Here is a 16,551-nt window from a genome sequence, read left to right on the forward strand (position 1 = left end):
CGCTTCGATGCCACGTGCGCTTGCCTTCCCTATGTTTCAACATGCATTAAACAGGCGAAAAAAAATTGGCGAAGAAAAGTCAAAACAGGGCCACTTACCCATGGACTTAAGTTACACTTACCCAAGCACGCCCCCACTAGCTACCCCTGGGTCTCCGTGGATGTTCGCATTGATATGTCTTTTATGGTTGGTCATGTATTATCTATGTTTGCTCTGAAAAAATGGCTAAGCACAAATTAATGACTGGCTATTCCCACTATTTATGTTTCACTACAGTTATATTTGCATTGAAAAACTGAGTTGAACCCTGGGCGCATGGGCGACAACGGTGACGAACCAAGCAGATCCCCTACCTCCCCTCCCTGCTGAATGTTGGCATTTTAGTAGTTTCCAGTTTCCCAATCCGTTATTACTTAGCAGAACGTGCGTATATCTGAATTTCGTGGCATTTCCTTCTTTATATATAAATCAACAACTATGTGGACAGTAAAAGGACTTAGAACAAACAGTTATGGTGCCATTTCGCGTAATTTGCTGTCTTTGCAACGAAGGAACTTCACTCCCGAGAAAGCAGAGCGAATTATGGCGATCCGGCGGGAAGATATCAATGTTTGGGAAAGAAGGTCTCCCATTGCGCCTTCGCATGTAGCTGAACTTGTTCACAATGGAATAAAAGTTCTTGTACAGCCTTCGACACGACGAGCATACACAATGGATGAATATGAGAGAGCAGGAGCAATCATAACGGAGGATTTGAGTCCTGCTTCGTTAATTATTGGTGTGAAAGCTGTTCCAATTGATTTACTCTTACCGAACAAGACATACGCATTCTTCTCACATACGATAAAAGCGCAAGAAGCAAATATGCCGCTCTTGGACGCAATGCTAGAAAAGGTAACGATCTTTTTATTGTATATGGCTGAACGGTGGAACTAGATTGAGTTTAGTTGTCTTTGCTATAGTTAACTTTCGGATCGGAGTCCACGTCCGCAATAAAACATCAGCGCTGATTCATGGCTGATTTCATCGATTTTTGTTTTTCCTTCTCATTTTCTGTTTATTAAAACTTGTCATCTCTTGCTGGAAGCCAGAGCATATTAACCTGTTAACAGAATTCGTTCGAATTCGATTTGCGCCACGTGCAAAGATATATTTCGCACCTTTTGCAATTTGCGTAATCCATATATTTAAGCCTCCATAAGCTTATTGTTATGAAAATTTCACTGATCGCTTGCATTAATTGCTGTCTTTACTTGCAGAATATACGGATAGTTGACTACGAAAAAATGGTAGACAGTAAAGGACAAAGAGTGTGTGCTTTTGGCAAGTTTGCAGGAGTCGGAGGTGCGTGAGATTGTAAACATTCCTCTAGTCTATGAAGTGTAAATAACTTGGGGGGGCGTGTTTGGGGGTTTGGTCATTACGGTCTCTTGCAGTGTACATGTTAATTTTTGGGCGCCAGTCAGAGAGAAAACTTTTAGCTTTGGGTTGTTTTTCTTTCTTGAATTGTTAAAATCAAAAAAATTATGTTTTTGAATTTTTTTTTTTTTAATTTTAAAATAATCCACCTCACACAGTCACTTACATTTTTTTTTGTAAATCCCACAGGTATGATAAATATTCTTCATGGCCTTGGATTGCGACTTCTAGCCCTTGGACATCACACACCTTTCATGGTATGACATGTTAACCAATCTTAAGTATTAAGCGTTTTTCATGCACAACAAAATAATGCTGTGTTTGTGTTGTTGTACATGTAGACAGTATAATTATATTTGTCCTTGTACATTGTTTGTTATAAAGTTAACAATTCAAAACCATGATAACAAAATGCACATTTTTATTACTGGGTCTAATCATTTCTTGTGAAGCAAGTCGAGAAGTTTTTTAATCAAACAGCTCTTCACTCTCTCGACCTGAAAGACTGTAAATTCTTCATTGATTAAGTATAACGTAATTAATCTGGAACAAAGGAAAACACAAACCAAACTAGTTAAAAATCATTTTTTTTTATTTTAAGCTACAACATTATATATAAGTTTTTATATCAACTTTACCAATATTTTTTTAACATGTATCTAATGCAAAATCTACCTTTAGTATATGGGTGCGACTCACAATTACAAGAACAGCCGAGCAGCCAAACTTGCCATCTATGAGCTTGGTGAAGACATCAAGGCTGGTAAACTGCCAGCACATTTTGGACCTCTGTCGTTTGTATTCAGTGGCTCAGGAAATGTATCTCAGGTATATTTCAATCATGGCTTAATAATTTAAAAGTTTTTATATGATGTAATGGCAGATTAGGTCAATGAATCAAAATGTGCTATTGAAAGTCAGAACAGAACTTAAGAGCAATGTTATTAAATATAACTTTGTGTTCTGCAACATACCGGTATGTATTTCTAACTAGCTGGGTCAGGTAGCAGCTTTTGCAAGGTTTCGCATGAATGGCTTACTACTCTTCAAGAGAACAATTAAACAAACAACATTGAAACAATTTCCCTTGCCCCTCAAACAATAGCAACCACTACACTAGAGAACCAGTAGAATAACAAGGTTATGGGAGCTGCTATAGTTTTGAACTAGTTGTAACAGTGTCCCTTTATATACAAAAATTTGTATACCTATAAAAGTTGAAAAAGGCAGTTAAAACTATGTACAAAAGTCACTAAATGTTTTTGATTATTGAGATCATGATCAAAGTTTAAAGTAATCAAATTGTATCCTTATTAATTTTTTTACTTACGGTGATTTATCTCCACAGGGTGCCCAGGAAATGTTCCAGGAACTTCCACATATTTATGTTGAGCCACATGAGCTAAGGAAAGCTATTCAGAGCACTGGTAATAATTTCACTAATATAAACTGTGAATTATTAAGGTTTTGGATTACCAAGCTTGGTACTATCTTTTTAATGTAATTCTAATGTGATGCATGATTCTTTCACAGACCACCGGAAGGTGATTGGTACAGTTGTGAGCCGTGAAGATTATCTTGTGCCTAAAGCTGGTGGACTGTTTGATGCTGAGGAGTATGACGCACACCCAGACAGATACAGATCAACATTTGCTGAAAAAGTTAGTTTGTTATTTATTCTTTGTATAGAAGGGAATTTGAAAAGAACATTAGAGATAATCAAGCTTGCACACATTTATCTATAAATGATATTATATATTTAACAATTATTCCACAAGCATGCATAATGGATGTGAGATTGTAGATAGCCAACAAGGCGCGTAGCGCCGGGTTTGCTATAACTGTTTCATATCCAACAAGTGCGAGTGGATAATTGTTTTATTAAAAACACCCAAAAAAATGCAATATGTGAGCTCCCTGGCTGTTCTCGTTGACGCATGTACCTACCATATTTGTGCTAAATGGTATATGAGCTTATATACCATAGCCTGTTAACCAATCAAAACTCAGGAATTGCAAATAATTTGCTAGTTTTTAATATTTACGTATATTCCTTCTCAGGCATAAGGACAGGGACTTATTTAAAGTCAAATTAGCCATTGCAAATAAAAATAGACATTCAATAAAATTTATCTCTACTTATTTTTTCACTCAGAAGTTGTCTTGGATTGTTATCTTGGCATTGCCAGGGATGGTCAGGCCTAGGGAAGTGGGTGGGGGAGGAGGAGGAGGAGGGAGGGCTTATTTTTGAATGTCTTAAGCAAAGGGTACATAAATGGAATGTTAACGTTACTCAATAACTATTTTCTTTTTTCTTTTTTTATCTGCAGATTGCACCTTACATGTCTGTACTCGTAAACGGCACCTACTGGGCTCCCAGTGTGCCACGTCTTCTTACTTACGATGATGCCAGAAATCTTCTAAAGATACTGAACAGATCTAGTGCTTACGAGGGCTGCCCAAATCTGCCACACAGATTACTAGCAATCTGTGACATTTCAGCTGACTGTGAGGTGAGCATAGTTTTACTTTGTACACTATTCTTTCCTTAAGCTTGCAAGCAGTTGGTTTGCTCAGAGTTATCTTCAGTTATTTTAGTGAAGTGGCTTGACCCCCAGGGGGGTACTCAAAATATTTATATAGGAAGGCTCTGCCCCGAGGTCCAAACCCATACCGTTTTTGACAAAAAAGGTAACCATGACGACCATTTCATTCCATTTTAATAGAAAATGGTAACCCTTATTCACATACGTACCATCCATAGAGTTTAAATAAACTATTACTACTATCTACATATATTAGTGATACTGCATTTCTTCTCTATTAAACTTTCACTTGAATAACTTCCTAAAATACTTGGCTGAATCAATTGCTCAGTTGGTATGTTCAAGATTATTTTGAAAGGCCCTATATTAAGTTAAAATAATTTTAACAAAAATTCAACATCATCGTCATCATGACTCATCGCACCAGTAGGCGCATAAGGCTGTCACACTTTCTGACCAACACTCCCTGTTCGGTGCCACCGTTTTGGCTACCTCCCAACTCGTCCACCCCGCCTTGTTTCTTTCCTTCTCCACCGTCCTTCTTCAAGTTGTCTTTGGCCTCCCTCTCGCTCTTCAACCTTCTGGTGTCCATCCCAATGCTGTGAAGCAGTCGTTCGGACCCTCTCTCCTAAGTATGTGTCCCAACCAGTTCCTTAACAAAAATTTCTGCAGTAATTATTAGAATTTTTTTACCCTTTTTTAAACTCCAACTTGTGAGATCGCCACCCTTTATATACCACAAATTTGACTGATTAAACAGTTAAATTTCATAGCACTTTATTCCTAAACAAGAAGTGAACTTTCTTTCTACTCATTGTATGGTTGCTGACAATGCTGTGATGTCTTATAGGGCTCTTTGGAATTCATGACAGAATGTACAACAATTGAGTATCCATTCCAGTTGTACAACATCAAGTCAGGAACCTCTCAGATTGGGTAATAACTGAATGATATTATTTATTTTACTATGGCCAACAGCTTCTCAAGGTCTATAATTTTTGAGTAATCATTAATGAGTTAATGTAACTAGTTAACTAGCCAGTAAGCTACAGGTAAATCTGTTGTTTTTTTCCAACTCAGCAGAGTTGATTTCAATATTTATTATATTGTGAAGCTCACTCAAATGCATAAATTAGACAACTTGATCTGTAAGTTATTTATGTTTGTGTTTAAAGCTAGAAGATTGTAAGACCATATGAATTCCCGATCAAATTGTAATTTAGAAGTGTTGGTTTTTGTGGAGGGGGGGGGGGAGGGAGGGACAAACCAAAGAACTGGAAGAAAAACCCTTAGAGCAATGGTGGGAGGCAAGTGCTCTGACCCCTGCATCACCCCTGCTCTTCATTGTTTGCAGTGAGCATTGAGTTTTTATTAATATTGTAATTGTTTTTTACAGAATGGCTGGTGATGGAGTACTTATGTGTTCAATTGACAATGTTCCTGCCCAGTTACCCAGGGAAGCTACTGACTACTTTGGCAAACTCCTGATGCCCTGGCTTCCAGAAATGGTAAGTCAACTCAGGGCCGTACCTAGCGCAGGGGCAGGGGGGGTAGTTGCCCCCGCCAGGAAAACTAAATTTCTAATATAGTGTTTGATTTTGCTGGGCTATTTCTTGTAGCTATGTTGGAGTTTGCCCCCCAGCAGTGGAGTTTAGCAGAGTTTGCCCGGCCCTGCAACTGCACATGATCAGCATCAGTTAAACTAAGTTATATACCGTATTTACTGGAATAAGCGCTTATTAGAGGCCGGCGCTTATTGAAATTTTGGACGCCACAAAGAAACTAATATTTTACAGTTTTTGAAAGAAGTATCTTCTGGTTGTCAGTATTTGTCTCTTGCTGTAGAGAGAAGTGGCGCTAGCTCTCCTGGCAAAGTTCGCGGCCTTCACAACATTTACAGAACTACAAATTTATATAAAGAATGTTGGATAGAAAACTAATAGCGAGCAGTAAAACCATCAACAAAACATTGCTTTTAATGAAAATTAAGAAATGTCCAAGTTTTAGCGATGCTTTGTAGTGCAGTTTTTAGTAAAACAGATTTCCTCAAATAAGCACCGCATCGGGAGTGGCTGTTATCATTTCTTGTAGGACTCCTCACCTTAAATTCACACCTCCTTTCATCCTCCTAGTCAATGTGGTGTAACCATTGCATTAATATAGGGCTTGAAGCTTCCATACAATGGACTGAATTCTTTACAGTTTATTTTGTCACTGTTTTATTTTCCAGATTGATTCTCATGCTACTGATTCATTTGAAGACCAACAACACTTATCTGACACAGTCAGAAATGTGAGTATTATTAATTATGTTTTTATTTTAATAATACCTTTCACTAACTATGTCTACACGTATAGATTTTTTTTTAACATAAACCAGGTATTATTCAGTCTCACTCTATACATCAAACTTCAGGCAGATAAAATGAGCTAGCGTTGGCCAGTAGTTGCCATGAAATCACTGACCGACAATTTATTTTTTGATATTCTACCAGGCCATCATCACTTCTAATGGATCACTGACAACAAACTATAAATACATATCTGATCTGAGGAGAAGGTAACCACAGAACACTTATTTAATGCATTATAAGAGAAAAGGTTTTATATGGTCATCAATTGCATTAAAAATGCTAGAGGATATCCATCCAGGGGAGAAAAAAGATTTTTGGTAACCCATTGACTCCTGCCGCGGTGGCCTTATGGTTAGCGCGCCTGACATCCGAGTGGAACGGCCCGGGTTCAAGCCCTAGCTGGGGTGCTGTGTTGTGTTCTTGGGCAATACACTTTACTCTCACACCCTCACAGTGCCTCTCTCCACCCAAGTGTATAAATGGGTACCGGCGAATTTACTGCTGGGGGTAACCCTGCGATGGACTAGCATCCCATCCAGGGAGAGTAGCAATACTCCTAGTCGCTTAATGCTAAGGAAACCGGGATAAGCTCCGGCTGTATGGGGCACTTGGCTCGGAAACAGACTTTACCTTACCTTTGCCATTGACTCCTGGAGGTTTTAATACATTTTCTGGTCAGTTATGAACTAAATTAGATCTAAACTTAACTTATGCATTGGCTGTGATAAGCTGCAAGGCTCAGAACAGCCTTAACCTTTACTTCACATATATGCACTGAAATAAGCAAGGCATTCTAATAATGAGTCGTTGTTGTAATCAGTTTATCAATTTTCTTAGGCAAGAGGAAGCTAAAGCAAGAGCATTAGGACCAAGTGTATCTGTGCCAATAACACAGAGAGTCCTGTTGCTTGGATCTGGGTTTACTGTGGCTCCTTGTATTGAATATCTCACAAGGGACAAGAGCCTTGCAGTTACAATTGGTGAGTACTAATATATTTATTTTGTTTGGTTTTGTGGGGGGCTCATTGTTGCATTGTCACTTTCAGCAACCTAGCTCCACACAACACAAGGGTCAGGTAGATCTTGAGGGGATGCACGCAAATAGCTTGCTACCCTTCAAGAGAACAGTAGCTAGAACTAATAACAGGAATATTCAATGCTACTACCCCCCAAAAAAACAATAGCAACTGCTCCGCTCAAGGACCACTAGAATTTCAAGCTCAATTCAAAAGGGAGTGCTTCACTACTGCAGCACAAGGGTGTCCACTGATTTTATCCAGTATATGTGTAATGAAATCTTTTCCTCACAAACCCAATACCAGTTAACCCATTTATACACCTGGGTGGGGCAAAGGCACTGTAAGAAGTAAGTGCCTCACCCAGGAACACAACTTGAGGACATTCCATCAATTATGAGGTTAAAAAACTGACATTTATCCACTGTATTTGAAACATCAGAGTGCATCCCAATGTACATAAGACCCTATACCCCTTCTGCTGAAAATCTTTAAAGCTAGCAATTGACAAAAATTAAACATCAAAACAAACATCATTTGTGTCGAGTCAATACGTTACCTAAATTGGTTAACTCTCTTAAAAATTTTACAATTTTCAGCCTCGGATAGCATCACGGAAGCAGAAGTGCTAGCAGCCAAATACAAAAACACAACCCCAACCCTCCTTGATGTCACGCAGTCAGAAGAAAAGTTAAACAAACTGATACAGCAGCATGATGTAGTAATTAGGTAAGGGATGTGTATTAATTATGTTTAATTTTCCTGGTTGTTGTTGTTTATACTAACTTGTTTTTTTTTTCACTGTACATAGGTGCACATTAAATTGTATTGGTAATGATGTTAATCCCTTCCCCTCAATGGGTTTCGGATTGCAGGATTCTGCAATTGGTCTGACATGCCAAAATTTGCCAGTATCCATTTTAATATGCACCTGAAGTGAAAAGACTGGCACTAAGAGCAAAGTTAACATTAATGTGTCTCCTCCATTAGAACGGAACATAGTTACCCTGGACAATCTTTAACCTGGGCATAACATTCATTAAATTTATTAACATATCAAGGCTACTAGCTACCACAGGGAAACTATAGCTAGTAGGAAACAATGTACTGATCTTTACACCACTATGCCTCCTGTAGTGTACGTGTATACTGCAGTTATAAATTTAGTGTGTGAAACTTAACTTGAGAAACTCATTTAATTTTCTATCCTAAAATTTGTAGTTTTTTTATTTTTGTTTTCAAACACAGACACCAGTTACAGTTTACAAATTTTTTCGAAAACACTACACCAGTTACAGAGAAAAGAAGTTATAAATTTATATTTGTAAAATTTCAGTTTTGTTGACCATTAAAATTAATAATTGTTTTGTTTGCAGTTTGCTCCCTTACTCTTTGCATCATGTTGTGGCTAAGAGTTGTATTACTTTCAAAAAGAATTTGCTAACTACAAGTTATGTGCTGCCTGCCATAGAAGAACTGCATCAGAGGTACTGGATATAAACTGCATACAGGTGTTCAGAAGAATCCCGATATCTTGAACCTCCAATGCAAGGAAAACTAAAATTGGTTCAAGAAATATTGGGAGTAAAACTGTGGTGTTCTACTTATATTAGTGAAGCAAATCTGATGGAAATGGAAATGACTGAGTTGTCGGGAGGTTCAAGAAATCAAGGGTTCAAGAAATTGGGATTCCATTGTGATAAATATTAACAGATCAAAATAGTCAGTGAGATTCTCCGCAATTTTAAGCTGCAGAGCGGCACAGTGTTCAGAGTGTGCTATAATTGATTTAAATAGTGTTTTTGTTTCTTTCTAAACTCTCTGGCAAACAAAGAGTTCACAACTACATGTGCACAAGTTGTGCAGTCTATCGGCTTACAGCTACTTCTTCAACTCTCTAACTCTTAGACTTGGATTGTTTAAAACATGTCAAACATGAATCTTCAAAGTTGGAGAGGAGTGAAACCTGACTGCCTCTAAAAACAACTGCGCTGGAGGCTTTGGCAATTATGGCATAGTGCATTTCAGGCAGTAAAATGAAAGAATTAATTGGCTCCTAGATAAGCCAGTTGATCATGTTAGAAAGTTTTATCAGTGACACTTGATTATGTACTTTATTTTTGCATTTGTTGTTTTTAGTGCTGTTGATGCTGGAGTAGCCATTGTGAATGAGGTGGGACTGGACCCTGGTATTGATCACATGTTGGCCATGGAGTGCTTTGATGATGCTAAAGCTGAGGGAGCTGTGGTATGTTCAGAATAGCAATTCTCCTTACTAATAGTCACATATTTCTTATAATGTTAGTTCTGAGTACTTGGTGTTATATCAAGACAATATCAGTTAGTTGATTGTTTTTTTTTATGTTTGTCACTTGTCTGCTTAACAATTCATTGATATATACCTGCCAACTTTTTCTGGGTCAATTAGGCGTGAGATTTTTATCCTGAGAGTGCCGGGATTTCCGAAGAGATATGACCATGTCCGAAGTTTTCCGAAGATGTCCGAAGTATCCCGAAAACGTTCCGAACATATCCTGATCCCAGTGCGTGAACGTGTAATGCTAAAAACGACCTCGTTCCCAGTGCTTTGCTTGTCAAAACTCTGAGATTGTGGAAAAAGTATCGTCATTTACTCATTTTACATGGAGTTTTCGTTTCTCACATTGGTTTGAGTTTACATATTTTTGGAAAGTGTGCAAGGTATGGTTGTAATAACTCACATTTTTCAACAGGCGTGAGAAATTGGTTCGTAAGCGTGAGTTGGCGTGAGATCGAAGTTTTCAACTCGCAGGCGTGAGTCTCACGCCTAAGGCGTGAGAGTTGGCAGGTATATTGATACTGTAAGGAGAAACTACCGTAGATGATGACACAAGTCAATAAAAGAGCGGTGTTCAAATGAATGTCATAAAACCAAAACCAAAGTTATCACTCTGACCAATCACAAAGGACACAGACAATCTAGTGAACCAATCAAAACTTGAAAAAAAAAAAAAAAAAAAAAAAAACAGATGTAGCCGGGACGTAGTGTGGAAAAAAACGTGTGTGAGTAAGCCAAGACTGGTCGTTTTACAGTGTGATGAGAAAATGGTAAGAGTTTTTTGTTAAACCAATCACTAAACAAGGTTGTAATGCAAAACCAAAGCAAATGCGAATTACTTTCAATACTAAAGTGGAAGCTGCTCTTTTTACGCCTAGCAGGTTGTGATGTTGGTCGCGTAAGTCCTGTAGGGAAGTATTCTAGTGTGAGTTTTTCCCCATTTGAAACAACCCTTACAATGATTGTACTTGTTCATTTGTCTTGCTTAGATCAAATCCTTCCGTTCATTTTGTGGCGGGCTTCCTGCGCCTGAACATGCTGACAATCCTCTGAGATACAAGTTCAGGTATATAATTATGTTATAGACCTCAGTTATCACACTGTTTGTAGCTAGGTTCCCAAAAAGCCTAACACATCAAGACCAAATATGTACACCATATCTATATACATCCTGTGTGAAATATTTCAATCAAGCATATGATTTGATAAAAAGTGACGTCTTGGAAACTCCACCTAGCTAGTCAAAGGTTTTATCTTTAGAAAACAAGTTTGAGTTTGTGTACATCCGCAAAATTATTTTACAAAAGTTTCTCTTCTTGTCTTCTACGTACCGTTGAATTTATATTGGGTATCTTGGGTAGCATTATCCCAGCGTTTTAGGCAATTGTTTTAGGGGAAAAAATTGTTGTTGGATTTCCATACAGATAATGTAATTCTGGCATACTTGCTTACCCATAAAAATTATGTCTGCTTAAATAAAACATTTTTTTAATGATCGACCATAACGAACATAGACTGCTGAGAGGATAACTACATGTAATTTTGTTACTTAGTTGGAGTCCACGAGCTGGTCTGCTGACAGTTATGAACAGTGCAAAGTATCTTTGGTATGGAAAGGTGAGCCTGTGCTGATTCATGGCATGTTACCCAATTAAATACTACAGAGATTCTTTACACATTTATTCTCGCGTTTCTCTGCATATTCTAATCATCTATTAGCAGAATTGTACTAGTATACTAATGCAAATGTAACAATCTGATTGGTTGAGCTATTCGTATACTATCAGCCATTAATATATAAGTTTGCACGAGCACGGAATGCGCGAAGTTTGATTTTACTTTAAGAAATGGCTCAATTGGACGCATTTAAGTGCGAATTCTGATGCTAACAATGCCAGGAAATACATCAGGATGTATAAGCTGTTCCCTTTACTTTACACTGTACATCTAATATATCTTCTTATCATGGTTTGTGCTTTAGACTGTAGATGTAGCAGCAGGCGGAGCTTTACTGCAGGAATTCAAACCAACAGACATGTTCCCAGGCTATAGACTGGAGTGTTATCCTAACAGAGACTCAACAACTTACGGCGAGCTGTATGACATCACCACAGCTAACACGATACTCAGAGGAACTCTACGTTATGAGGTGTGGTTTAACAGTAGTATTTAGATATCATAGAGTTCTATCTAGGATTTATTGTTTGAGAAAGAAGTCCCGAGTGGCTGAAGGCCACAAACTTTTTAGGGGTCCAGGGTCATTTCCCCCACTCCCCGAAATGTTTTGAAATGAATATGCGCTGAAATGCATTCTGGTGCATTTTGTGACAAAACGGGTTTTGAGAAATGTTAATACATTTTTTTTTTTGGGGGGGGGGGGGAGAAGCTTCTACCCCTCAAATACCCTAGACAGAACCCTGTTTAGGAAATAGTCCGTAGAAAATGCGTGTGTTTGTATACTTCTTCAGCTGGTAATATCTTTTTTAATGGTGTATTGCAAATTCGTGAATCTTTGGTGTAAAAACTATGTTAAACAAACGTTCTTTCATCGTTATCATTCGTGTGTGATGATGCCTCTGTTCATAAGCCTGGGCAAATTTGACTTGGATTACTTTTACGAAGAGTTGTAATCCTTTCGTGAACCGCCATTGCTCCTAAATGAATAAGCTCCTGCGAATTGAAGTTGTGAAAGTTCGGCATACTGCGACGTAGGAACTGGACACGCATTTCAGACGTTGCATCTCTCTATTTTGCTGTGTCATGTACAACATCCTGGCTGAGACTTACTCTCCAAACAAATAAAATTCGATTTTTACGTCGTTGCCTAACGTGATTTTTGTTTTCCGTTCGTTTTTGCAGGGATATGCTACGGCTTGCCTGGCTCTTTTACAGCTTGGAATGTACAATGCAACAGAACGTTCTGATCTCGCCTTAGCTCAAGAACAACCCTGGGTAAGATAGTGTCTTCTACTTCAAATTAAAAGATTTAGGTCAATTCTTGATAGTCACGTGTGCACGTTTTATCTTTGCTACTAAAACTACAAAACCAGCCATCCAGAAGGCTGTTCGATAAGTGGTGTTTGCATTTTTCAAGCCCAGCAACTAGTCTTACAAACACGTAAAACTTGCTCTAACCAATCAGTGAATGTTGTGACTTTCCCGTGCTTAGCACATGCCACATGCTGCTTTAAGGCCTGGCAAAACGAGGAAACATGTTTCCAGAAACATGCTGGAAACATGTTTCCATAATTGTTTCCTCGTTTTGCCATGTTTCCATGCCGCGCGGAAGCACGAAATGTTTCTGCCGTCTAGCAGAAGCAAATTTTGCTTCCGGGAAGCAAAATTGGCGCTGGAAACAATGTTTCCCGTATGGCAAAACTGGGAAACATTGAGGAAACATGCACGCGCTATAAATGTTTCGGGAAACATGTTACATGTACCTCGTTTTGCCAGGCCTTTACAGTCCTGATTAGCTTGTTGCTCCTTCAGTCGTCGTTGTGATTGGCTCTCTTATGATTTAAATTATAACTGGTTTTTAGCCTGGGTTTTAGCTTGCAGAAGTCATATATAGACTCTCTTTTTTACCTTTGCAGAAAAAAGTGATGGCCAAACTTGTTGGCAGGCCAGACGCGAGTGACTCTGAGCTTCATTCAGTGGTGTTTGAGAAGGTTGGCAGAGATCCAGCTCGCATGCAGGCTATCAAAGAGTAAGCGATCACTCGCTCAAAATATTGATTCTCTTTACTGTTTGCCGTATATTTATATTAATGTTAGTTCTGAGAATTCGGTAATGCATCAGTATAGTGTTGCTAACTTGATGATTTTCTTTATTCTCCTCACCTGTTTCCTTGACAGTGAGTTGATCTAGTAAGGAGAAATATTGATTTCGATCACTGGCTTAGATTCCCACATAATAAACCTTTTGTAAGTAGATAGTCTTTGCCATCAAAACCAGCGTCAATTTCTGGATGGTTTTTCCAACGATTGCGAGGTAATTCAAGAAAAGTGAAGAATCATCCAAGGATTGAATGTTAAGCTCATTGCATACATGTATGTCTATTCTCTTTCAAGAGAACAAGAAATTAATCTTAAGCGATTTGGTGCTTGTAAGCTAAGTTAACAGACAAAAATCTAAAGATTTTCAAATGCTATTTCCTTTAAAAGGCACGACTGCTGCTGCTATCCTCACTTAGCAAGAATCCAGATTGCCTGCGAGCAGGTTACCTTTGCATTATCTGACCATTTTTAACTTGAATTCATTTTTATTTACCTACAGTCTTGGTCTTCTCTCTGACGAGCCTGTTCTTCAACAAAAATCGCCATTGGACACACTTTGTTTGTATCTTACAGAGAAACTTGCTTACAGTAAGTTGAAGTGCAGCTGCTGTCTCTTGATTGTACAATTAATTAACTTCTCCTTCGACGAATATTTTGACACTGTAGTTTTCAAAGAGAAGATAAAGGGGGAAGGAAAGGGTTGAGACATATTTTTACAGTAGCAGTAAACAATATTGACATCTTAAAGGAGCTACGTTACGGACAAGGCATCTTGGAAAAAAAAATGGGAAGTTTTTTCAAGCTCTACCGTTCATAATCTGTCTTAATCTTCGTCAGTCAAAACCATGTTTGGTTGGTCTTTTTTTTTCGGGTTTGTCCTTTGAATAAGAATATTTCACTCCTTTGGTGGATTTTTCTACCTAAGAAAACTATTGTTTTGAGGCCCTTTCCTTCAATTTAACCACCGGACTGGCCCGGAGTAATCAGAAAAATGACTTAGAATATCATGACATTGCTCCTTTAACTAAGTTTTTCTGTCTATTGGAAGTACTAAAAACATTTTTTTTTATACCATCAGGAGATGGAGAACGAGACATGGTGTTGCTTCAACATGACATTGGTCTGGAATTACCTGACAAAACACAGGTGCGTTTTATTTGAGTGATTTTTAACTTTTTAGTATTCTTCTTCGCAGCCATTTTTCGTGCTGAGGGCTCACCCAACGCTCCCTCCAGGCCGCACTACAAGAGAGCGTTGCGTGACGAGGAACGCTCCCTACCCAGCCCCACTAAGGGAGCGTTCTGTGACGAGCAAATCAAGAAGCGGCTGCAAAGGAGACTAGAGTATTAGTGACTTCAGTTATTTTTTTAATTGGGTAATAATGTTCGGAATCTTTTCGAGTGCTTCAAAGATAATTAGCCATAAACTAGTTGTATCGCTGACTGAGAAACGAATTGAAATCGCAGACAGTTTCTGCGTCCTGCTGTTTCACAGGCGGAAATTGTTCTACGTTTGCACGCTAATAACAATTGGTAGTTATTGAAAAGAACAGAAGTTGACTGAAAAATATAATTTAGTCAATAACACAAGCTACTCGAAAAAATTCGGTGGGGTGGCAAATAAATTGTCGTTTTGATTCTGCGTTACTTTGACAGGAAAACCGTCGTATTGACATGATTTGCTATGGTGATCCTCATGGTCACTCAGCCATGGCACGCACTGTTGGGCTTCCTGTGGCTATTGCTACCAAGATGGTGCTGGATGGTAAGTCACGAAATTTTAAAACAGACTATTAGCAGCGAGCAGTGAATACTATCGAGATGTGGATTTTATGTTCAAGTACGAAGAGCATCTCTTCATATATCAATTGAAAAGTGTGTTGGGTTTAATTCTTATCCTTTTGATCCCAACCGTCCGAGAACTCGCTACCATAAAAACACGATTTAGACGAACTTCTGTAAAGGACCAGCCCTCTCATTTTCGTGCTTAGGTCCCTTTTGTTAAGTGGAACGATTGGCTCTGGGGACGAGAATCTAAATAATAGCAAGCAAAAGTCTCGTTCCCAGGGTTTTTGCTCACTTAGACAAGAGGTTGTTATGGAGGTATCTCGGTTATTTTCCCGCCTTGTTGTTCTGACACTCTATGTTGTATCATTGCAGGAGACTTGAAAGCCAAAGGCATTGTTCGACCTCTTAGCCGCGAAATTTACAAACCACTGCTCAAACGACTCAAAGTGGAAGGAATACATAGTGAAATGACGACAACAGTCCTGTGAGAAGATCAGTAATCCAACAAGCCAAATAAAGAATCAAGCTGCTGGGAAGCCTTCAGGAGACCCCAGCTTTAATATTTTTTTCCCTTTTCTGGTAAATTTAACTATGAATATTTGAAAGAAAGAGTTTTCTGGTGGAATATTGAAGACATTCTATCCGAATTTTGAAAAAAAATCTTTTGAAAATTCCCTTTTCATTCGTAGAGAAGAGAACAAAAGTGGAGATTTTGCTTCTCTAAGATGGAAAAGAAAAGAAAATGAATATGTCCGTTAAGTCATAACTTCTACACGTACGTCAGAAGCTTATTCACAAGAAACGGGGCGAAAGAAGCGTAATCATAAACGCAAGCACAAGAGAAGGAACTATTTTCTTTTTCTTCTGCTTTCGCTTATACGTGCGTCATTGCGTTGCAAGTATAGGCATAATAGAAAGTTGATTTAAATTTAAAAGGCACTGCGCCTGCGTAATGCTTAGCGCGCGCTGTACGCCATTTTGCTTTAATATACTTGAGCTTTATGCTTATGTTTGAATCTTATCACCTGTCAATTTGACAGCGACATGAGACTGGTAACTTTTAGAGATGCAAGTGTTTTGAATTGTAGTAAGCAGGGGGAGGAAACCTCAGCCAACTATTTACAAGCTGTTAAGCAATTATTACGTGATGTTTATTTTTTTAGTCACTCAAGATTTCTTACAAGAAAATATTCAATATTATTTATTGGTTTGAAAAATGGGTGCAGTTAAAGCGGTAACTCTGTACGGCTTTGAAAGCCATCGTAACTTAAATTCTGTTAGTCATGGACTGTATGTAAAGATAGGTATTTTCTTAGTAAAAATAAGTTAACGTAAC

At 38.4% G+C, this 16,551-nt stretch overlaps 1 protein-coding gene across 1 annotated transcript; it reads left to right on the forward strand.

Moving 5' to 3' along the window:
• The first annotated feature begins 444 nt into the window (after positions 1-444).
• Positions 445-15,958, forward strand: LOC144667071 (alpha-aminoadipic semialdehyde synthase, mitochondrial-like). Its single transcript, XM_078528451.1, has 24 exons — positions 445-894; positions 1,260-1,344; positions 1,609-1,676; positions 2,101-2,247; positions 2,768-2,846; positions 2,953-3,080; positions 3,750-3,932; positions 4,816-4,901; positions 5,362-5,473; positions 6,196-6,258; positions 6,461-6,525; positions 7,157-7,299; positions 7,935-8,064; positions 8,712-8,822; positions 9,475-9,583; positions 10,642-10,718; positions 11,206-11,269; positions 11,634-11,801; positions 12,512-12,604; positions 13,246-13,358; positions 13,928-14,016; positions 14,507-14,574; positions 15,084-15,192; positions 15,588-15,958. Exons 1-24 carry the CDS (start codon positions 478-480, stop codon positions 15,701-15,703), a joined length of 2,823 nt encoding a protein of 940 aa, XP_078384577.1. The 5' UTR covers positions 445-477; the 3' UTR covers positions 15,704-15,958.
• Positions 15,959-16,551: the final 593 nt, after the last annotated feature.

This window comes from Oculina patagonica, chromosome 10 (genome assembly GCF_052425735.1).
Source record: "Oculina patagonica isolate OP01 chromosome 10, crgOcupat, whole genome shotgun sequence".
In the NCBI taxonomy this organism is placed as follows: domain Eukaryota; kingdom Metazoa; phylum Cnidaria; class Anthozoa; order Scleractinia; family Oculinidae; genus Oculina; species Oculina patagonica.

Excerpts from the sequence above, each read along its gene's own strand:
- LOC144667071 (XM_078528451.1), top strand. The coding sequence starts at position 478 with ATGTGGACAGTAAAAGGACTTAGAACAAACAGTTATGGTGCCATTTCG. Across the intron at positions 895-1,259 it reads TGGACGCAATGCTAGAAAAG|AATATACGGATAGTTGACTA; the intron begins GTAACGATCTTT and ends CTTTACTTGCAG. Across the intron at positions 13,359-13,927 it reads CGCATGCAGGCTATCAAAGA|TCTTGGTCTTCTCTCTGACG; the intron begins GTAAGCGATCAC and ends ATTTACCTACAG.